This window comes from Lepisosteus platostomus, chromosome 17 (genome assembly GCF_059453375.1).
Source record: "Lepisosteus platostomus isolate fLepPlt1 chromosome 17, fLepPlt1.hap1, whole genome shotgun sequence".
In the NCBI taxonomy this organism is placed as follows: Eukaryota; Metazoa; Chordata; class Actinopteri; order Semionotiformes; family Lepisosteidae; genus Lepisosteus; species Lepisosteus platostomus.
This window is the reverse complement of record NC_142627.1, coordinates 7417193-7440607: the sequence shown is the minus strand read 5'-3', so window position 1 is coordinate 7440607 and position 23415 is coordinate 7417193. Positions and strand designations below refer to the sequence as shown.

At 45.4% G+C, this 23415-nt stretch overlaps 1 protein-coding gene across 1 annotated transcript in view; it reads right to left on the bottom strand.

Moving 5' to 3' along the window:
* The window catches only part of sptbn1 (spectrin, beta, non-erythrocytic 1), a 112637-nt gene that overhangs the window by 72606 nt on the left and 16616 nt on the right, over nucleotides 1-23415 (bottom strand). The window contains exon 2 of the mRNA XM_088610047.1: nucleotides 4450-4643. Within this exon, the coding sequence (XP_088466173.1) occupies nucleotides 4450-4594 (145 nt within the window). The 5' untranslated portion in view covers nucleotides 4595-4643. The remainder of the gene's footprint in view (nucleotides 1-4449; nucleotides 4644-23415) is intronic.

The window sequence follows — 23415 nt, the reverse complement described above, 5'->3', positions numbered from 1 at the left end:
ACCTTTCAGAAGCAAACATTGCACGGTATTGTCTCAGTTTCTCCTTTGTTACACAAGCCTCAGTTTGACTGGACCACTGGGCATGTGTGAATCTACAGTCCTGGAAAACACATGTTATTCATGTAGTAATCGGACATCTTAAAGCATTTGTGTATGAACACCATTATGCTTTACCCAAAACTCCAATTATCATCATTGCCTTTCTCCTACACATCTGACCCCAGCTCAGTTAGGCCACATTTGATAGATGAGAGCCAGCAGTACAGTCCTAGGCCACAATGGGGATTGAAAATAGTTTCTCTGGTAATAGTGTATGGAACTGCTGAGGACCTAATGTGAAAGCAATGGATTTATCTTCCAGAGCCACATGTTTCATATTAAATCAAGCATTTGCTGGTTAGTGTGCATCGGAGTTATGATCATACCACTGGGAATGAACTGTTCGCTTGCATTACATAGCATTTCCTGCCTCTGTCATGAAGAATTCAACCCCCCAAAAAAATTAACCTTTTTTTATGGGATTTCAGCTTTTGGAAGGTGCATGGTCCTAGAGTCCAAAATGTGCAAAATATACAACTGCATTCCAAAAGATAACTTGTGTTTCTTAGTGCGACACAAGCTGAACAGTTTCAGTGTTTGATCAGAAGTTATATGAATGTAAAAAGTGAGCTGATTTAGACCTGTGACATATCAAAACAGATCTCAAAAATGATACAGCCCAAAGCTGCTCTTCATTTAGTGATTATTGGTTTAAAAAAAGAAAACAGAAACTCAACACCCAGAAAGCGTCATGCAGCATTACTAAACTTGAGCATCAGGAGAGAAAACTTGGGAGGCCCTCTGAATTACTTTTTGAAATGGTAATCAATTTATTTCATCTGCATCAGAATATTTTACTGATTTATTAAAGATCTCTGTGAAGAAAAACAGAACAGCATGGAAGTGTTTAAAGAAAAAGAATTAAAAAAAACAAAAAAGGTTGTCTCTGGAGAATGCAACAGCAGCACTAAATCAAACTACAATTCCATTCAGAACAGAGGTAGGTGAAATAACAGTGTCCGAGGGGTCAGTGATCAGAGATAGGGAGGCGCCAGAGGCTGGAGAGTCAGAGGAAGGGAGACGCCAGGGGCTCAGAGATCAGATCAAGGGAGGAGCAAGAGCCTGGAGGGTGAGAGGAAGGGAGGCGCCAGAGGCTCAGGGATCAGAGGAAGGGGGACGTCAGAGCCTGGAGGGTCAGAGGAAGGGAGGCGCCAGAGCCTGGAGGGTCAGAGGAAGGGAGGCGCCAGAGCCTGGAGGGTCAGAGGAAGGGAGGCATCAGGGATCAGGGATCAGAGGAAGGGAGGCACCAGGGGCTCAGGAATCAGAGGAAGGGAGGCGCCAGAGGCTGGAGGGTGAGAAGGGAGGCGCCAGGGGCTCAGGGATCAGAGGAAGGGAGGTGCCAGAGGCTCAGGGATCAGAAGAAGGGAGGCGCCAAAGGCTAGAGGGTCAGAGGAAGGGAGGCGCCAGAGGCTAGAGGGTCAGAGGAAGGGAGGCGCCAGAGGCTAGAGGGTCAGGGATCAGAGGAAGGGAGGCGCCAGAGGCTGGAGGGTCAGAGGAAGGGAGGCGCCAGAGGCTCAGGGATCAGAAGGAGGGAGGCACCAGAGGCTGGAGGGTCAGAGGAAGGGAGGCGCCAGAGGCTCAGGGATCAGAAGGAGGGAGGCACCAGAGGCTGGAGGGTCAGAGGAAGGGAGGCGCCAGAGGCTCAGGTATCAGAGGAAAGGAGTCTCAAGATGCTCGACAGTCAGAGGAAGGGAGGCGCCAGAGGCTGGGGGGTCAGAGGAAGGGAGACGCCAGGGGCTCAGGGATCGGAGCAAGGGAGGCATCAGGGGCTAGAGGGTCTGAGTAAGGGAAGCATGAGAGGATGGACTGTCAGAGGAAGGGAGACACCAGGGGCTCAGGGATCAGGTCAAGGGAGGCGCCAGAGGCTGGAGGGTCTGAGTAAGAGAAGCGCCAGAGGCAGGAGGGTCTGAGTAAGTGAGACACCAGGGGCTGAAGGGTCAGAGGAAAGGAGGCGCCCGAGGCTCAGGGATCAGAGGAAGGGAGGCACCAGGGGCTGGAAGATCAGAAGAAGGGAGGTGCCAGGGGCTCAAGGAGTTAATGAAAGTAGCACTTTCTTGGGCTGCACTTTCTCCACAGTCTTTGCCAGCCACTCCTCAGCAACACACGATGTCCTGTGCCATTTAGACATCAGGTTCACTGATTAGGAATGTGTAAAACAACAGGATTGTGTGAGCTGCGGGATGATTTATGGAATGCACAACTTCTGCCTTCGGTCTTTTTCACGATACAGTTTCAGGTTTCTAGGTTATGCTGGCAAAATAAAAAAAAAACATTCCATTACCCTGAGCTAGCTACCAAACCCCTTGCGATCCGTCTTTCAGGCGAGATGTAAAACGCCAGGACTCCTGTAGGTGACTGCGCCGCACCAGCTGCTGATAAAGAGTTCATCACCTTGGTTCTGCGAGTGCTTGTGGATGAAAGCGTTTATAATCGCTGTTATTACTGTTCTGATTATAACAGCAGTGAAAGGAAAGTTATAGGCACGTTACATTTAGCAGCAACGTGATATATAGCACTACTTTGTTTGGAATCCTGTTAGTTGTTTTACTTTAAAAAACAAGCATTCCTACAGCAGACTACTCTAGAGTAAAACTCTAGATTTGTTTCCCTCCTCCCCCGTAGCTGGTAAACAAACACATGGTGTGTTTGCTCAGGACACGCCTTCCCCCATTGTTCTGAGGTCTGGTCTGTGGTCACCCCCAGACCGCTAGGCCACAGGCCTCACCCATTAACACTGTCAGGGGTGCCCAGTGCGCTGAAGTTAGTCCGCCACTCTGGTCAGCACCTGGTTAATGAAGGAGCTCCCCAGAGCTGCTTCTCCTTGTCATGCCAGCAAGGTGATGCTCTTACTTTCCAGAAAATGGGAAAAGAACAGTTCAGTATAACCAGCAATGGCAGTGCTAGTCAAGTCAGCAGCTCATTATGTCTGCTGTACACTGGTATTTCATCGCTGAGTCCAATTCAGGTCTGCTGAAGTTGTTCTGTGAATTATTCTGTTGCTAAGTTGTGAAGCTTAGTTAAGAGAACACATTTTTTTGTCTTGAACATAGAAGGCTACTTCAACCAGGGGATCCAAACTTCAGACCGGGATTCAGAAAGCTGAGAGACACTGTCGATTCAAACCCACACCCTTTCAACACCCGATATTTAAATGACAGCTTAAATACAGCTCTGCTGTATAAAGTCTTGTGAGACCATGGGTCATTTTTAACTCAGCCCAACTCTTAGCAAGAGTTCTGTTGAGGTTTGACAAGAAACTCTTCCCCCAGAATGTGAAAAATTTTACAAATAGACTAAAAAGATGCTGAATTTCAGAATTCTAGGCTGAAAAAGGAAAAATAAGGATTAAAGCCACATAAGCAAAGAATGTATGCATGTCAAATGTAAGGTCAGGAACAATTCTGTCCCCACTCATTTCAGTTCCTCAGAAGGTAAACATATCCAGCCTTAATAGTGACACAGATTGGATACAGATTCAAGCAGAAAAATAAATACTAAAAAACAATTTTCATGACAACTTTGAATAAATAAGTTCGACCGTGACCCTGAAGTGCTTTCTTCTGCGCGGCTCAAACTGCCAGAAGGAACTTTTTGCTCCGGAGTTGGCACTGAAAAGGTCCAATCTGCTCAGGCCAGAACCGACTTCTGCTCAGGCGGCTTGAAAAGAAAATCCACCTTCGGGGGGCGTGAGGACAGTCGAATTCTCCACGCCCTGTACAGCAGCTCGCACGAGCTCCACTGAAAACGCTCCCTCTCACACCGTGTAGGGGTTACAGTTTCAGTGGATGTGGTGGTTCAATCTCTCCTCAAGCACTCCGAGTGACACATGTGCAACACTTCGCAGATCACAGCACTCCACTGTGGTTTGGCACTTTTAGTCACCTCTGACTCACAAACTGGGATGGCAGGCAGAGCAGAGGGATGACACACACACTCCTAATCCCTGTCTCCCTGCCTTATCTGCTTTCTCTCCAGAGCCATGTCCTGCCCGTTCTGGGATGAGGCATGGCCCCGGAGTAGCTTGTCATCAGCTAAAGACTGTTCCGGGACGGGGAACAATCTCTCTTCTCCTGACGGGAAGCCAGCCCCTGCCGATCCTTCCGTCCCGCAACGCATCTAACAACAGCCGACAGGGGTACAAAAAAATTCAACGGCCGCTTCGATGCCCCGCTCGAAAAAGCAGCAGCCCCATCCTCTCGTGGCGACTGTGAGAATTCGAAAGAGGAGGTTATCCCCCTTGTCAGGCCAACGGTGGCGATACTCCTGCTTTCTGGAAATAGAAAAGTGCGGACAGCAGAGTCTGCAAGGAGAGGAGCGAGCAGGAGACGAGGCGACGGCGGCCCCTCCTACCTGCGAGGGCCTTGATGCGGGACCTCTCGAACAGCCTGGCCGAGCTGTTCTCATTGTCCCAGTCGTCTGCGTCCCAGCGGTTGTTGACGTCGGTGTATTGCTGTTGAATTTCCATGTGGTCGAACTCCGAGGCTACTGATGTCATGCTGACCCTCACCAATCGCAGCTCGTCATCGGCTTCTTCTCATGAAGCCCTGGGAACACGAGAAAGCAAGCTGTGGTCAGCGGGGATCCACAGTCCACACCGGTGTTTTCACAGCACAGCGACTCTCCCAAAACCCTTGACTGAAAGAAAGGGTTCGGTTTATTTCCACCTGCTGCTGTCTACTGCTGGAGAGCAGCTTTCCTAGCTACAGCAAAAACTTTAATATTCCCATACAATGTGACTGACTTGGGGATAATTTAGGAGCCATTCAAAAGGTCAAGACCGCATACTGGGGTGCAACTGGTGTGGTCTCGCGGTGGAAGGGGCACCCCAATATTTAAACAGGAGCTCTCTACTAACTGATTTGTTATTCTATCAGTTAGCACTAATCATAATTCATTTGTATTTATGCCACAAACATTGGATGCCTGTCTCTCACGTGGTACATTCCAAAAATTAGGTCTTTGAGAAATATACAGATAAACATGTTAATTATAAATTAGGTTTTATGGGAAAAAGACAGGAGGAACTGCTCTCATTCATCATACTCTCACCCCACCTGCTGAGGATGGGAGAAAATAGTTCACTCTATTCCTCAGGGCTGCCACAACTCATGAACTGTGGCGCCACCTATTGGTCACAGCACAGAAACAGACGCTATCCCAAGTAAGCTGTGAGTGGGGTGCATTCCAATAGCCAGGATGTAAAAAAAGGACAACAACTGTGTATAAAACAATCGGTGAAGTGTGAACTATTTTAGGAGTTTATTATGAGATTTTGTAGGTTACAGTGTACGTATTTACAGAAAACCACCACCTCCCTCTGTGAAATGAGAAGTTGTTGTGCTCTTTCATCAGAGGAGACAATTCTATACTTGCAAGTATAGAAAATTACATGGATTTATGGTTAAAAATACAACCGAAGGACTTTTTAAAATATTAAAACTGCAATACAATAATAATTCAAGGATTTTCAAGGATTTCAACAAATACGCATTCCAGTAAATCCACAGCCAAATAAGATTCCTTACATCTAACACACAAAGTACTGGAAATGGAAACCTCTGGAACTACGTTTACATTTCCAAGCACTATCAAGCCCAAAAGACAGAACAAAATGAATTCATTTAAACAATCAATCGGCAAGGCATCTGAACCAAGAAAACAATATCAGCGCCAGACTGCCCATCTATTACCTCCCTAGAAACCAGCCTCTGGTCACTGGACATGTCACATTCATGTCTGAGCAGCTAGTTTTAACCACAGGAAGACGTACCTTTAAGAAGTGCAGCAAAACAAAATCTCAAAGCACACACATTCTGTTGACTGCTGGCAGCGGAGAGCTGCTCCCCCGAACACTGCGAACGGGGCCCAGATACAATGCCAGCACACGAGAGATCAGTGCCATCTTGTGGCAAAGCATTAGGCACACAGACAGGAAAGGGGCTGGCGAGTGATGGCGTCCCACCCGCTAGCTGGCACGGCCCACGCCGGACTCAGGGCTTCAGTGCCAGAGCTCTTGATTGGCGCACCACTTTAATTGAAAATCGGCTCAATAGTTTTAATGGGTCAGTTAAGTGCTACTTGATGAGTTCAGCAAAAGCTTTTATGGGGAGTCTCTCCTGAAGCACAGAGTCAGCATTACTACGCAACAGACCAGAGAGGCGCCCTTACCTCAGCTTAATGCAACTGTGCCCCAGAACAAGCCACCTTCAGGACTGCAGAACAGCAGCAGAAACAAACAAGGAGGCAGGCACCAGATAAGAAACGCAGGGTTTCCTTTGTTACTCTCTGACTGATTGTGCTGCTTGTGGTTCTAGCTGGAGACTGAGAAACAGGTTTTCTAATTGCTGCCATAAGGCTTTAACTGTATCAAATAAAAGCTTGCGGTTTAACTCCCTGCAGATTGTTTTTCAGCATCATTTCAATGAGATTTTACAGGGGGGCTTTTCTGAGAGTGTGTGCCTCCCACACTAAAAGTTCTTTTCTTCGATGGTTGCCACTTACTGTGTGTAGTGGCAGCTCATTAGAAGTACTGGGAATGTGAAACCTACGCTAATCCTCCTGGTGAAAATAGCCTGCTTTAATGTGCCAGTGCCCTTCTGGATAGCTGATGTACTAATTCAATTGACTTGAAAAAATGAATGCACTTTTAAAACATACATTGTGGTGCTATAAACAGAACAGTTCTAGCTTCAATTTAATCACAATTCTTAAGAAGGCTACGGGGTGATTGTGATTAGACTTGCAACATTTAAGACTGCAGTAAAGGTTCATCTATGCTTTGAGAGAGCCTTCCACAATAAGCGCAAGAGAAATAAAGGCAACAGAGGCCTGCTTCGTCTTCAAAGGTAGATCTCTTAACTGTACACAAGCGGCACAAGAAACTGCAGTCAATGTCAGGCAGACTGGTGTGGTGAAGGAGAGGCACAGTGAAGCAAAAGCACAATTAAGAAAAACCCACCAGCACATTTTAATGAAAGAACAATGCATTACACAAATGGAAGGTATTACTCTTGTAATTATATAGAAGGACAAGACGCACGGGAATGGAAAAGCAAATTATTGATTTTCATCTCCCATCAATATCCAGACTGTAAACTGACACTGCAGTCTCCATCAGCACTTCCGTCGGTGGTGAATTATTATTCGTGCTTTGTATGGGCAGAAAACGGAACACACACTAAAAGGCTTTGCAGCCCTTCAGTTACAGACTGCTGCTACATCCCAGAATCAGCCTTCTACGCCTTCCAATCGGAAGGAGAAGCTTCTGTGGGGGCTGGGCCACAGGAGCTGCACAGGCAGCGGTTTTGAGGGCCAGCGCAGAATTTTAAACAGCCAGGCCGTCCAGAGCAGGGCCGGTCTGATGTGCCGGACGTCACATCTCAAGGGTAGAGATGCCCCCCCCCCCCTCCCCCGCGCTATTTCTCAGCCCCCAGTCTTTCAGACCTTCGCGTCGCCCAGCTGGGGCTTGCTGTGTCCGCCGCAGTCTAATAAGGCAGCATGGGATTATGCACCAGAGCGCTCGGCGACGCTCGCTGCGAACAACCAATAGCGCCGCTCCAGACAGACAGCTATTTTTAGCTGCGGCGGCGAAGGGCACGCTCACGCGCTCCCAGCAGCTCCTGGGCCAGACAGGCGGCAGAGCGCCGGGCTGCTGGAGCACAGAGCCCGTCCGCATCCTTCACGCTATCGGCCTGGGGCAGCGGCCGGCGCACGGCAACCATCACAGCCTTCTCGTCGGCTCGTCCGCAGCCCGGCGTTCCTGAACACGGGCGACGGATCACAAGAGGATATTCCTCCTGGCCTTTCGCCGAGATTTAGTCTCCAGCCGTGCTTAAGAAAAGAGACGGCCGGACTCGCCAGCCCACAGCAGTCCTGAACTGAACACACTGGTATTCACTTTGTTAAATAGGCAAAAACTGCTTTGTAGGCCAAGTGGATGAAATGGAGACGATGCTTTTAAGAAAGGGTGCTCCTCTGGGGTGGGAACCAGCATTACAACACCCTCTCAAAGAGATGATAAGATCAGCTTATTAGCCATATACAATTTCTTGCATTAGGAATTTGTCTTTTCACAGACCCCAGCTTGCTCTCCATGAGACACACTGACAGGGAGAGAAGCTTGGGGTCAGAGCGCAGGGTCAGCCATTGTACAGCGCCCCTGGAGCAGCTGGGGTTAAGGGCCTCGCTCAGGGGTAGGATTCCTCTGCCAGCTGCAAGATACGAACCGCCAACTATCCTTCCACAGGCGCAGATCCTTAGCCACAGAGCCACCACACCACCCCACACAGTCCGGGTCCTGCACAGCCACACCCCTACAGCTCACACTGACCAACAAATCCAGATTTACGAGTCCAATAACTTTCCAAGGGCTCAAGAGAACACAAAAGCAGGATTAGGGCAGCTCACCCCCCCGGTATAATTAACACATTTAGTCTGTATAACTGCAGGTAACCAGGTTATCTGCATAAGCAGGAGCTATTAAATATTAACCCATTGCATAATACTCAGGGGCAATAAATAACTGATGTTTCTTTTTATTGACAAATTTAGGATTTACAACATTTGTGATCTGATATAAGATATAGGTACAGTACATCTGGCCGGCTTCACAAATGGAATCTAAGGGGAAGTGCCTTTATAATGGAGAGCTGGGAGCCAGTAACGATAACCATTCTTGTGTTCTGAATTACTACCAGTCCCCCCAGCCAATCGGCACAGGCTATTTCAGTCACCTGAGTGCAACTAGTTCAGTTAAAGCAGTGCAGTGGAAAAACACTTCTTACCGTAAACAGGCAAAATCACCCTACCACTGCGCCTTTCACCCCCTTCCTCTCTGCTCCGTCTTCCTGCATCACTGGCAATTAGCGTCTAAAAGCTTTTCGCGTCTCTGGCCGAGACCTGACTGCCTTGCTGCTTCACCCCCCCAAAAAAAAAATCAATAAGAAAAAAAACCTCATTATTAAACAACAGACTCCTCCCTGTTCTGCAAGGCAGCCATGTTTGATAATGCAGCACTCCACACAGCTGCAGATTGCAGACTGTCCGGGTTTTAGGGGGAAAAAAAATAACGCAAAGGACTTTAGCACGCAGGAAAGAGAGATGCAGCATATTTGTTGGGAATGCCAACATATATAAACCTACATAAACTACCTTCTACTACAGGAACTTGTATGGACTCCTGGGACCAGGCTACCTTAATGGAGAAGAGACCTGACCCATCTTCATGGAAACCAACACAGACACAGAGCACTGACACGGTCAACATCAAGCTGGAAGTAAAAGATTAAAAGGCCATATCAGCAAATTGAAGCCTTTTTGTTCTCCGCACTGTTCCCGTTCTAGAAAGCGATAAATGAATGAGCCCTCGCACAACAACATGAGTCATTTGCTTTTGTTTCCTCCCATTCGTGGTGCTCTTCGCTGGCACCTGGCACCAGTCACTAACATACTTGGCGTTTTGTTTCTCCGGTTTGAAAAAGAGCCTTATTCAGCGTGAGGCATACAGCTGGGAGGGCTTGGCGCTGAAAAACCAGCTGACACAATGTGAGCGTCTACAGAAGATCGCACAGAGCTCCGAGCAGGTTCTCCAAATCATCACCCAATGGCCAACACTTCCAGTCTCAGTAACAAGGGGAAAACACAATATTTACCAAAGCTCACTCAGGTGGAAGGTTGCACAGTACGCAAAACCCATACCAAGCAGTCTGGGCAGCTCCCTTTTACTTATGTATGAGTGTGCACCATCCAAAAGCCTTTAATTACTTAAAGTATTAAATAAAACTATGATTTCCTAAATGAATAATAATTTGTGCACGAGTCTCCCCACGCTGTGATAAACGTCCAGAAGAAAAGCATGCTGAGAACGTCTCCTACAGGGCCACAGTGGAACTGCACGTGTGGGATCCCAACAGAGAATATCAGCATGTATTGTACACCAGACTGGTAAAAGGGAAAGATCATTGTTAGCACAGTGGTAACACTTACCTGCAGCGCTGCAGACCAGGGTTTAAATCCCACCGCCAGCTGCTCTTTGCTCACTGACCATTATCACAGTGGCTTACTGAAAATCACATAACCTCTTTCCCCAGTACTATTTCCCCAAAAGATATTTCTTAACACAACTAAACTAAATGACAACTAGACCAGGTATTTAATCTTACATATCAATATCGTAAAATTCCCACATTGATCGATCTTTGTGGTTTACACTGAAACACCCTGGGATTCCAGAACACAGATAATTCAGCATTTTCAAGACGGTATCTCTTACTGAAGTCTTTGTATATCATCCTCTCATTACCTCAAATTCTGCAGATTCCCCCAAAAGCAAGACCTCACAAGGACAGGACAGAACTGATGCATGAACTCTATCATCTATTCACAGAGACTTACAGGCATTAAGATGGGAGTTATGCATAAGAACAGGTTACACTGGGCCCATGCAGCCAGAGTTTTAGTAAGTAGCCAACTGATCCCATGATCTCAGCTAGCTGTTTCTTGGAAGACGCCAGGGTACTGACTTCAGAAACATGGCTGGATAGCTTGTTCTATTCTCCCACATCCATCATCCATTCAGCAGCCACTGGATTACTGCTCATCAGAAAGGTTAGGGACAACATGAATTAAGTAACAGAGTGACACAGCTGAGTGGAAGAGCTGGGGCTCGAACTGGGAACCTCCTACTGCTGAGCTCTTTTCCTGCAAAACTAGATCCTCCACTTTCTACAGAAGACTACTACACAAGCTACAGTATAAGCCCCACCTCTAATACTCCATTCTTGTTCTGCAGGACCATCCCATCTGCCTTCAGGGCACAGTACTGAGCTGTCAAGCCTCCTCTCAGTAAGCACTGACAAGCCAGCCAGCATACATCACTGGGCTCCCAGTTACGGGCTTTTCTACTTGTCGCAAACAGCAATTTAATTTAAACTTACTGCCAATAAATAAATCACTACATTATGACATTGTCACTTAAGTGCAAACAAAACCCATTTCCTAATGATGTAGAAAACCGCATGAATGAGCAGGACTCCTCCCCAACCCACATCACATTCTATTGATAATTGCCTGGCCAAAGTGCCAAAGGCAGGACTCCCAGTAATGCAGTACGCAGTTTATTCCCTCACATGGAGAGCTACCGCAATACAGTAGCAGTGCTGCAACTGAGGTCCTCATGAGGCCTCGCCAGTTATTTTTGCAGATCCTTAACTTTCTCTTCTTTTCTGCTGAAAAGCACAACGCTGCTGTCACCCTCCTTCAGTTTCAAGTCTGCCTTCTGTAATTATACCCCAGCTTCTGGCTACTGTGCCTTGGAGAACAGCGATGCCGTCACAGATGGCTTTCAGCAGCAGATAAAACAGCTGCCTGAAAACGTGGCTTTCCTCTGATGGCCGCCTTTTGTATGGAGGTATTTTATTTACTTAACTTATTATTTTATGAACTTACATAGTACTAGCTGGACTGGTATTAGCAAAATGGTCCCTGAACAAAATTTTTAATCAAACCAAAATGAAATCACTAAGGGGAAATAGATAAAATTAACATTGGAAGACAATTTGAACCATTTCGTGTTTATCACACGGCAGCCTCCTGTGGAAGGCAGCACCAGGAGGTGGATATTTTAAGCCTGTTACTCTTCTCTGCGTAAATCTGAGAAGACAAACGTGTCAGTTAAACATGATATAAATCGTACTGCTTTCGTGCTTCATCAATACAATTACTACCAAAGCCCAGCACCCATGAAACATGAAACTGAGCAGCCCGCAATGCAGAGAGTGTTATCATTTCACAAACGAGAATCAGATTAACATTTCACATCTATCTGCGTAAACCAAGGTTCTACACAATATTTTCTTGACATGAAAGCTCTCCAGACATTGCTGCCTTTTACTGTTCTACTTAAGAAAACCCCAAGCCTCCGACATTTTTCATGTTCTAATGCAGGAGAATTGGCACAGATTGCATATGCATCACGTAATTATATACCGATCAATATTTCACAATATTCGCTGAGAGCTCCGAGAAACACTGATCTGGCTGCCAATATTTCTTTTTGTGATTCACTGCTTCTCTTTTTTCTTTCTTGCAGAGCAGGAGCAGGAAATGCACGAGCAGAAAGATGAGATGCCTGCTGAAAATCACCATGGATACTCATCACCTCCTGTCATGTGACTCCAGGGCTGTGCGTTACAGCTTCCAGATACAGAGAGCAAGGCCGGACAAAGGGGCCTGAAGCTTAGCAGCAGATAGCTTATTTCCACTCCACTCCTGAGAAATAAAATGGTCTAGCTGTTAAAAAAGGCCACAGTCTCCCAGAACGCAATTCAAAAGGCATCCATCAATACTGCACAAGGGTTTTAGGGTTTCTTTCTCCTTAACACAAAGCTTGCTCAGTAAACGGCAGTCCTAAATAGGATATGATAACAGTCTATGGGGCTGACAAGTAAAGACTACACTAGGACAAAAAAGAAAGACAATCTTCTTACTCTCACTAAGCATTCTTTTCCGGAACAAAAGTTTGCTGGACAAGGCATTAAATGAGTGAAATAGCAGCCAAAACCATCAACATCCACACAGTATCTTATCATATGTGCAATTCAAGAGACAATGAAAAGAAATGCAATGAAACTTAATGAAAGGTAAGCACAGTATGTAAACAGAAATACAAACAGACAGCACAGTAACTTATTACAAATAATGAAGGAGCCAGCATCTGAATCACCGTGTGCAAGGAAGGAACACCAGTAATCACCTTGCATGTGAACAAAAAACAACTTTCTCTGGGCTGCCTTTTTTGTAAGCTCTACTGACGAACCACCTCCTGTATCCTATGCAGCTCAAAAGGGCTGAAGTCCACCCACACCATCTAGCTCTGTGGTTAAAACAGCTTCTGCTCCGTTATTAACCAGATCTGCATTTCTCACAGCTCCCCTTGCTACCAAGCTCCGGATTTCTTTCAAGAGGAAACGCCTGCAGGATTCTGTTTTGGAGCGAGAGTCCTTCATGCGGATCGTTTGAAACATCCGTGTTGAGTGTCCAGGGTTGCACCCACAGCGGTGTGTACAGAGGGAATGTGGGCTGTGATGCTGCACGAGATATCGCCCTCCTGGCCCTCACCCTGCCCATCCGCCCCCACGCAGCGAGCACAGCATTCCTTGATTCACACCCCACACACTGACCCCTCCACCCCCTCCCAGTCCACTGCACACAGGCCTTTTCCTCCTCAAATCATATCACACGCCGTCAACACACTACGACCACGGGCGTCACGTCCGGCACTTGATCTGGTACGAACTCTTCTGGTAAAGGAAATCTAGCTTTTGCTAAAGCACAAGGCAAAGGAAGAAAAATGAGCAGAAAGTGGTCCCAATAATTCAGAAATTCAGGGTCTCTGATATGATATTGGCAAAGAGTCAGCTTCAGCCTAGTGAAAAGTTGATGTTAATGTGATTTTATGTTCATGTGATGGAGTGGCCAAGGTGCAAAACAGTGGCTTCACGTTAGTCACAGGTTTTAGATAAGATAAGATCACTTTATTGGCCCTATACAATTTCCTGCATTAGGAATTTGTCTTTTCGCATACCCCAGCTTGCTCTCCATGAGACACACGGACAGGGAGAGAAGCTGGGGGTCAGAGCGCAGGGTCAGCCATTGTACAGCGCCCCTGGAGCAGTTTGGGTTAAGGGCCTTGCTCAGGGGCCCAACGGAGTAGGATTCCTCTGCCGGCTGCGGGATTTGAACCGGCAACCTTCCAGCCACAGGCGCAGATCCTTAGCCACAGAGCCGCCCCTTTTGATCCAACTGCTCTGGCATGAGGGATCAATACATGTGAATACTGGTACTTTCACATGCTAGAATTAGCATTTTAAACTTCTGGACAAAACAAAAAGCTGCCCAGCCATGCAGCTGAAGCTGAAATTTCATTCTAGAAATGGCTGGGTGAGAGCCTGAAGTCAATGGGCTACTACTAACTGTACGAGCTAAATTTGCCGAGCAGCTTCCTCCAAACTTGCAACCTTTCGCATGAGCAAACCAATGAATTCGGAAGAATATCTGCTAACATTAGAATTTAAAAAATCAGAATTAAAGAAACGTTTAATTAAGATCCGATTCACTGGAAAATAAAACAAAAGCAAGCCAAGTCAACTACTTTGCTTATCTGGAAAGGAATAAGTTATTAAGCCAAAATCATCATTAAGCTAATTCTTAAAAAGTGTCAGAGAAACAGTTTCCAAAATGTGGATTTTCCTAGATGTTCCACATCCAACTTGAGTGTTACAGTAAAAGCTTCCTCAATTCAGAAACAACGCCAACTGCCATTTTGAACTTGAAGCAATGTGGTCTATCCCTTCTCCAACTTCTTCCACATGTCTATCTAATGTCTCTGTCGACTCTTTTTTGTTTAAGAGGACAAAGTTAAATTCTTTTAAGACATCTTTGAAGGAGACACATCTGTGTTCTCCGATCATTCACGTCCTGCTTTTCTTGGACTACTTCCACAACAGCTCTCTAAGAGCACGGATGATTTAAACAGCGAATGGGACTGATCCTTTTCTGCTCTGCAATACTGAATTAATGAGGACTGGGGCTCTGTTTCTGGTCTTTAACAGCACAGCTGACAATGTGCAGCCAAGCATAAGCACAAACCAGCACCAAGATGCAGGTCTCTAAAATCTTATCTGCAGGTAGAAAATCAAATCCTTCATCAAGCAATAAAGAGAAAATACGACTTAAATGCTTTTCTTTCTGCAGTAATGTTTCATCCTTTCAAATCTTTCATTATTTACGTGCTATATATTATTTATCGCAGTGCGGAAACCCTAAATGAACTGTCAAGAGGGGGAAAGATGAAGATAAACTGAGATGCATCACAGGCACATGGAGGAAAATTAAACCAAGCTCGCTGCACGTTAGCTCAGCTTCCCAGGCTTGTTTTCAGAAGGCTATTATCCAACGATCAAATGCACAAAAAAAACATCTGATTTCATTGAACTAATGCAAGCACAGGCAAATTACCAGGTACTCTAGCATTAATGGAACAGAACCCACACATCCAGCTTATTGCTCAAGCAAAACTCAATCTTCTAATGTGAACTGCAGTCCTGTATGAAAAAGGACCCGTTTCCAGTCACAGCTCAAAGCTTCTGGGCCATATCTGACTTAGTTTCTTACTACTTTTTTTGTAGGAGCTTCCAGTCTCTGAAACATGGGTATTTTCTTAGTGACACTCAAACGGGAAGTGAATCTTCCAAGCGTCTGTGGTCCTGAAACAACCAAGGCACAGGGAGGTACAGATCAATCCATGGTGGAAATAACATCAAATTGGAGCAGAGTCTCGTCACTTACTAGCATGGCGTTGGGCTACCTCAGAAGCAGCACATCTAAATCCTAAAACAATCTCACGGTGGTGAGCTTTCACCTTCTACTCTCACGATTCTTTTGAGAACCTGTGAAATACATCTAGTGCACCCACGCACGTGGAGCCCCTCCAGGTATGACAATCAACACACCTGGTTGGAATTAGCAGCAGATTTCCTTATGAATTCTGACACCAGCTGTGGGTTCGCTCTACCTCCTTCGAAAATTCTAGGTTGCAATAAATTTTCACAGATTTAGGGGACAAAACGTTTCGTCGTCACTGTGCTTTCTGCAACCTGACTTTCCCTCCTCCTGAGCGTGCAGGAGGGGGAGGAGATGGGAGTGTGGACAAGCGGTCATATGGATACTCCACGGCCTATTGCACAGCCTTGCCAGCAGGGGGAGCAGCGAGCAAGAGGAAGCAATTGGAGAGAGTGGAGGCCCATTGACGTGATGCAACAGGAAGGGACATCTGGCTGTGCTCTGAAGGCCACGTCTGGAGAAGTACTGACACGGACTAGTGTGGAAGGGGGGCACTTCCTCGTCTCCTGATCTTTGGTTTTCGTAAAGTTCACGATTCCAAGAGCCATTAGACGAAAGGAGCTTCGCATCAACAGATACAGTATATTCAGATGGGTAAAGCGCAGCTAAGGGTTGGCTTTATGAAGGTCAGGTGGCCGCAGCCTTATCTGCTTGTGTTCTGAGCAAGAGTAATTAAGAGCGCCCCCTGCTGGGAAGATTATATCTAATATATCATCTAAGGCGACTTGCATACAGAAAGTACCCATGTACTGTTTACAGTCATGTATTTAAAAAAGTAATCTATGTGATGTAGCTTCTTCAAGTGTAAAATGCATCCCACATCCTTACAATTATCACTGCGGCCACTGAAGAGGTCCCCGGGACAAAGACACTCCTCTTTCGAGAGGGCATCAAGTGGTAAAGTGCTCTTTTACAGTGCTGGAGTCTCAGGTTTGAATCCCAGCTCTACTGGGTTCCTTTGGAACACGTGAGGACAGCAGAGCTAGAACCTCTTTTAGCCTCGACTTGTGCAGCTCAACACAACCATCCATAATGCGTATCCTTTCCCTATGATAACTTAATCCGTTGATCTCTGTTATGTTTAATACAGATGATGCAACACAGAGACTTTAAAACAGCAACTGAAGATCGGATTGATGGATAAATATACCACAAGTCAATATGGTTCTTTTTACCAGCTTTTGAACTAAACGTGCTCTTGGACTTAAAAAATAAGGCATTAATTTAGATGTGAACGCACCACCATAGTAGAATGTGTCACATTTAATGTGAAAAATAAAAACTTTAAACAAGAATGCAGTGAAAAAAACAGCTTTTTCCCTCAGGGAAGTGAAGGTCAACCGAACGTGGAAAGAAAAAAGTTTTTTCCAACATCTCCTTGTAACAATACTTAAATTTACATGCAAAGCCTTAATTATTACATGGTCTGAAGAAATCTTAGGATTTAAATCCAATTTCTTTTGTCTGGAACTGTGCAATACCAGCTGTGAAGTGCCTGACTGAAACAGCTGCAAGCTTTTCAGTTTCAACAAACACACCAGCAGCCAGCCAAAATACTGTTTGCAATGGCGCAGGTCCAGGGCTTTTATTATTATGTACTATTTCGTTCTTTGAGAGAATTGGGGAGAAGGCAGAACAAAAATCCATCCAGAGAGTATCTGAAATGGACTACAGATGTGAAAGGTTTATAATTCTGCACCACAGACAGGCTGAAAATCCCTCTCCTGCATTATGGGATAAAGTTTTAAATGGCTCCGAATCGCTTGAGTAACCAAAAAATGCTTCTCTTCTGCCATCTCTCAGCCAAACACGGAAGCAATAAGTCCTTGTCAGGAACAACTATTTAACATAGCTGAAGGAATTTTAAATTATTACACAAGGGTTTTGTATTTTCGAATTTGAGAAGGTAACTCAAAAGGCAGAGCAAATAAGTAAGCTGGCTTTGCACAGGGGTTAAAATACTCCAAATATTTCGCAACACAGGACAGAAAGGGACTGGCATTAAGTCCCTCCATTTTGTCTATTTGATGTCCTCATTCTCATTTCTAGAAAATGTCACACTGCCCAAACAATACCGTGACCCTGAGCCAAGATGAAGATGTTGTCTACAGCAGGGCTTGGCAGCTTATCCTACATCTGCGCATGACTTCACTTCCCAGACCCGATTCTTGGAAAATATGAGCTGATTCTTCATACATGCGCCTTCTGAAACTATGCAGAGAGATGTGTATAAGCGCCACATGTTCTCCTGTGACCTCAGACTCCCAGTGGACTCCAGTTTTGTGTTTATCCCATATTTGTCGCAATCCGGAAAAGCCGACCCTACAAATCATTTATTAGCATGTGCTATGCACGATGGAATTAGGGCACGTGCCTCTTAATTTGCTGGTTAATCTCGTCTCCAGCAGATCAATCTGAAATACAGTATTTCTTCTGATGCGCAAATTATTCGACTCAAGTCCCCTCATGTTCAAGGGAAGATTATGACACAGTGACATGCGCTGAACTCTGCCTGCCGGCTGCAAAGCAGATTCAACGTGGACAACAAAACAGAGCTGAGAAGGTAGAAATCTCCAAACCCTCAATGGGGCTTCAAATTTAGGCAGCATGAATGACAATACTAATGGACCATACTTTCCCGGTCATGACCAGTTACTGTATAATAAATTGACACTGGCTTAATATTGAAAAATGACTTCAAGCCTTTCCACAAGGGCTTCTCAGTAGGATGAAAGCAAAAAGGAACATGGGGATGGTGTCAGTTGTGTTAAACAGCCGCACTAAGAGGACTGAAGCAGAGGATAAACCACAGCTACACGTCAGCGCATCATCACTCAGAATGGTGCCAAAGCCACACTCCCCTGGTCTCCAGCCACGCTGCAGAGATCACAGAGCACCATGCACTTGCAATGACAGCATCTCTCTCGCCCAGTTCACGTGACTCACTAGCCCAGCTCTAGGGACACTTGCCACTGAATGGGCCATCGTGGTGCATTGGGACATCCGTCCGAGTGCTAACTGCTACCCGTGCTCCGGCTCTTTTCTGTCTCTACATCGCAAAAGCCGAGCCACAGCAGGTCATCCGCCTGGACGTGACCGCGCCCCGCATCACACAGCTGCGCAGAGTCGGGGCGTGCTGAAATCACTGTGCCCCCGAGGCTGGGCTCCGCACACACTTGAAGAGAAGGCAGGAAGTGTATCTGTACAGCACGTGTCAAAGCAATAGTCCGCACCAAGAACTGGACGCTGTGTCTGTCACACAGCTGACTGACAGCGCTCTCTACTCCAGTGAGAAAACTGTCGACAATCAAGCCATCGAGAAGAACAATCCCACACAGGGAGTGCAACACTGGTTTTATAGGGCCAGATCTCTGCTCTCAGTGACCTAATTGAGCTAATCATCTGCTTAACGGCACCAGTTTACTTTTTAAAGGTCTTCAGCTGTGGATGACTTAAGAAGAGAGAAGCTGGATGCTGACTCTGCAGGACAGGAGTTGGACACCTGTAATTTAATGCCTAATGCAGGTGTGATGTCTGTGTATAAGCCTTGTGAGCTTTGATATTACAAGACATGGTAAGAGCCCTGCACATGCAACCTAGAATGATGACTGGCAACCTTTGGAACTGTCCTTCGGCTTCCTCTCCCGTTCCTTTTGGAAGTGCGGCACTTGTGCAGTGTAACCACCCTGTAATTTCTTCTCATCTCCTCTGATGCTCCTTCAAGTGCAGGTTTTGTAGTTCAAGGACATGCATGTTCCTCAAAGGCATTCTGCCCGTTTCAGGCTCATCCACTCTAATGGAATAGGTAAAGGTCAATTCCACACTAAAGAGCAGCAAGCAGAAACACAATGAAAGCAACCTGCAGAAGGGCTCAACATCTGAAAGCTTGTGTACGTGCCTGAAACACACAGAAAGCTCTTTACTTGCTCTTTTACAGCCAACGCATGCTGACGCAGATCCTCACTCGAAATATACTGTGTCGGTGAGCAAGAGTCTCTACATCTCCTGCAAATAACAAAAAAGACACCGCGCTACAAATACTCCTGATTCATCCAAATTTCCAATTTGGGATTTTACAATTAAGATCATTTTGTATTCCTACACCTATAATTAATTATTCCACTTCATAACAATCAACCATTTTGACATTTGACTGCCGTCATTTTTCTAAAGTCTAGTTCCATTTATCAAATAAACCGAGTGAGACAAGACTTAACTAATCAATTTAAATCAAATAAATTGCAAGTCATCACAGGGGTAAGGGCACAGTCAGAGGTGCATCTGGCAAATAAGCCACCAGATTTGATGTCTTCTCTTTCCCAACAAGTTTATATCTGGGTCTATAAACATTTGTGTTAAAAGGACAAGCCTAAGTACTGTATATTTACATAATCATATAGTAACTGATCCTCTGAACTAGAGAAACTTTCACATAAAATGAGCATAAGGATCAGGCAGCATCATTCCCAATCCAGAAACCTGAAACCTCTTATAAAAAATAACACTGCTCTCAAATCAACAGAGCAAACAGATGCTTCCAGGGGTTCACAAGAAAAGGGAATGTCTCAGACTATCCGTGCAAAGTTAGTTCCTTCAATCTGTCAAAGTCAACAAAGTGAATTTTGACACAACCGGAGGAGAACAGAAGGCACTCCTTTACCCAAAGGGTTGTTGAAGGATGGAACAAGACACTCAGGTCCTCCGATTCATAACCTTCTTATGTTCTTAGGAAATGAGCCAAGGTGGGACCATATACGTTAATAACTTAACTACTGGCTCCGATGAGTTGTTTTGCATGCACAGATTTTGCATAGATTCTGTGCAGTCACCAAAAAAAAATCCTTTTAAAAACAAGTCTTATTTAGCAAATAAAATTAAAGGGGAATAAAAAGTGAATAACCAGCCCAGAAGAAAATAAATGCCACAAACCAGAACTAAAAATTGCACCAGCGATATTAAATAAGAACTGCAGAGCAGCAGAATCTTCACAGGAGTCTGTTTCTCGTTAAACTCCCACTCCCCTGTTAGTGCAAAAATGTACACTCCTACAGACTTCCTATCCTTATGTAACTCACTCTTTACACCATGTTTGCCAAGAAGTTAGTGCTTTTTCCCCCCTTTTCAGATCGTTCAATAGTCTGCGGACCTACGTAGGCAGTGCCTTCCTGTTTCCATTGCGGGAGATGAATGTGAAGAGGTTGAATCGCCTGACTCATGATATCAATCAGGTGGCAAATGAACCACATGGTCCTGCACTCCAATTTGAGAAGAGGAGGGGAACCGAGGAGATGAGCTCATTTCCAACACCTCAAAATGCATTTTTTTAAGAGCATCAACAGGTGATATGACTTACCTGCTCAGAGCAAGCACTTTAGATTTAAATCCCATTGTTTCAGTATAGAGTATCGTGTTGCTTCCCAGCTAGAACTCGGAGAATGGAGAACAAATTCATTAGCTGGTAAGAGATCTAGGCTGCTCGTTCCGTGACAGCAGGAATCGAAGAGCAGTGCTCACAAACAGGAAAGAGGAGAACAGCAGGCTGGCCAGCTCCCATAGCAGTCGGAGCAGAAACAGGGAGAGACGTACCAGTACTGGCGAAGCCCAGAGATGGCTGAACACAGGACTGTTTTAGTAAATGTCATTTCCTTTTCATTTTAAAAGACACTGAATTCATTATTGATAAGAAAAAACAAACACTAGATGCCACATAATGAGGAAAAGTGGGGAGATGGCATTGCTTAATGGTTCCTTTTATACTCCCAGTATATCCCTGAAATTCATTTAAAGCACCCATGTGCCAACAAAAGGAATTATTTTTTAAAATGCTTCTTGACCATGTAATTGAGACACTTTAAACAAAAACCACACTTTATTGTTACATACTGATTTTTGAAATGCATCAAAGCACATGAAAGCAGTCTTAAGGGGAATGCATTTAAAACTGGGAACAGAAAGAACTACTGTACTCAAAGGGTTAGGGTTTATGTACCCTATCCATATTTTATGGAGGACTGGGGTCAGGGGAGTGGGGTACAAGCTACACAGCTGTCCTGTTGAAGTCCGCTTCTCTTTTACATTTCTTATCTAGCTTAAAACTAAAACATGCTACTGCGCTTTTCACTTCTGATTGAGGTTAGAAAAGATTCCACCACCTTTTAAAATAATAACTTGGACATCTGTGACTGCTCTAGATCCAGTCTTTGTCACACAAGACAAATGTTTTCTTCAGCATGGTAGGGGCTGTAAATGAACATGTTAAAGTTCTGTATAAATGCTATTCCTGAATTCCTATATGTACCTGAAACACAGAAAACAGTGTCCTGCTTTAGAAACTGCCTTTTGCACTGCATTTAACAACACACAGAAACCAAAGCTAACTACAGGAATTATTCACTAGTGTGGTTTATTTTTTTCCAGATCTTTTGGAAAACCAGGATGAAGTAATTGTTCCGCATGCATGTCACAGTCTTGAAACGTGAAGCCTGTTATTGTCGTGTTTTCTGTGCTAAACTGTGCACTGTCTCACTTTTGCAGCCCCACTGATTCACTGCCTGCCCAGGGCTCGTCAAGACTTTCCCCCACCTGGTCGAACAGTTCTGCCTAATCTTCATAGTGTCTCAGAGGCTTTGCAAAGGTGCACATTTCTCACTGGAACATCTGTCGCCACTGACAGAACCGGATTCTTTCAGACTAGACCTCAGTCCCCAACTGGTACAGTCTTGACCGCACATGGTGGAGCTCAGCGGTGTTTCCATAAGAGCACGGAGCACAGGAAGGTCAGACCACCTGTACAAACTACACAGACTGACAGACGCCCAGACTATTTGGAAATACTATTTGTGCACAAAATCAACGCAAAAATCACTCACCGTGGTCTCCAGAACCAGAGGTATCATGTACGGCACCCTGCCATAAGAAAATGAGCATTGTACCCCCCCCTCTCGCAGATACCTACATGACATTTACATGACTTCTTTTCCTACACACCTGGCATTCGAGAGCCGCACAAGGCAGACTTCTGCATGTTCCGCCTGCTCCTCCCATGACAGAATAGTAAACAAGCAGCCTCACAACAGTGTATACAACACCTACTTACACTGCAAAGAAGTACTGCGGAGTATAATGTACATTATCTACACTTCTCTCTCGTCAGCTACCTGCATATACTGACTTTTTACCCAGGTTCTGCTGCTTCATTTACAAGCTTTTTTTCTGTATTCAGGGACCTGCTTCCACTGTGCTCTAAATAGCCCAAAGCTACAGCTTAAACCACTCCAACGCATAGCAGAAACCAACACAGCCTGAGTGAGAGGAGGTGTTTGTTTTAATAATAGCGCAATTAACAAAAAACCAAACTCAAGACGGAGCCCGCTAGGCTCATAGGCATTTCTTTTGCAGCCACAAATGCACGTAGAAATCTAAAGCGGTCTTACCTTTACCTTTCCCTATATTCTCAAGTGAGGCCATATCACGCGAGAGACAACGCAGAAATACCACAAGGCATTTACTTCAAATGTCACACTGCATCATGGATAGTGGGATCACTGGGTTACACACAGAAAAAAACAAACGAACTAGAGAGCGAGCACTTCTGTTTAAAACGAGGAGAAAATTGTTTTTTAAGGGTGGGGCTGTGGAAGATGGCCGAAGAAACCTCTCATGGGAAGCCGGGGAGACGAGCCTAATTCCATTGCTTAATGCGACAGGACACAGCCAGGAAGACGAATAGAGCCCCCCCATGAAGCATGCACTCGGTCTGTAAAAAAAACAAACTGATCTGTGCTGCGGATCAGCAGCTGAACCAACAAATTCAGAAATGCGGTCAGGTACACTGGCCTCTAGAGGGGCAGTACAGACTGATAATGTCTCCCCCCCCCCAAAAAAAAGCTCAGCTGGACCAAAAAAGACAAACATCAC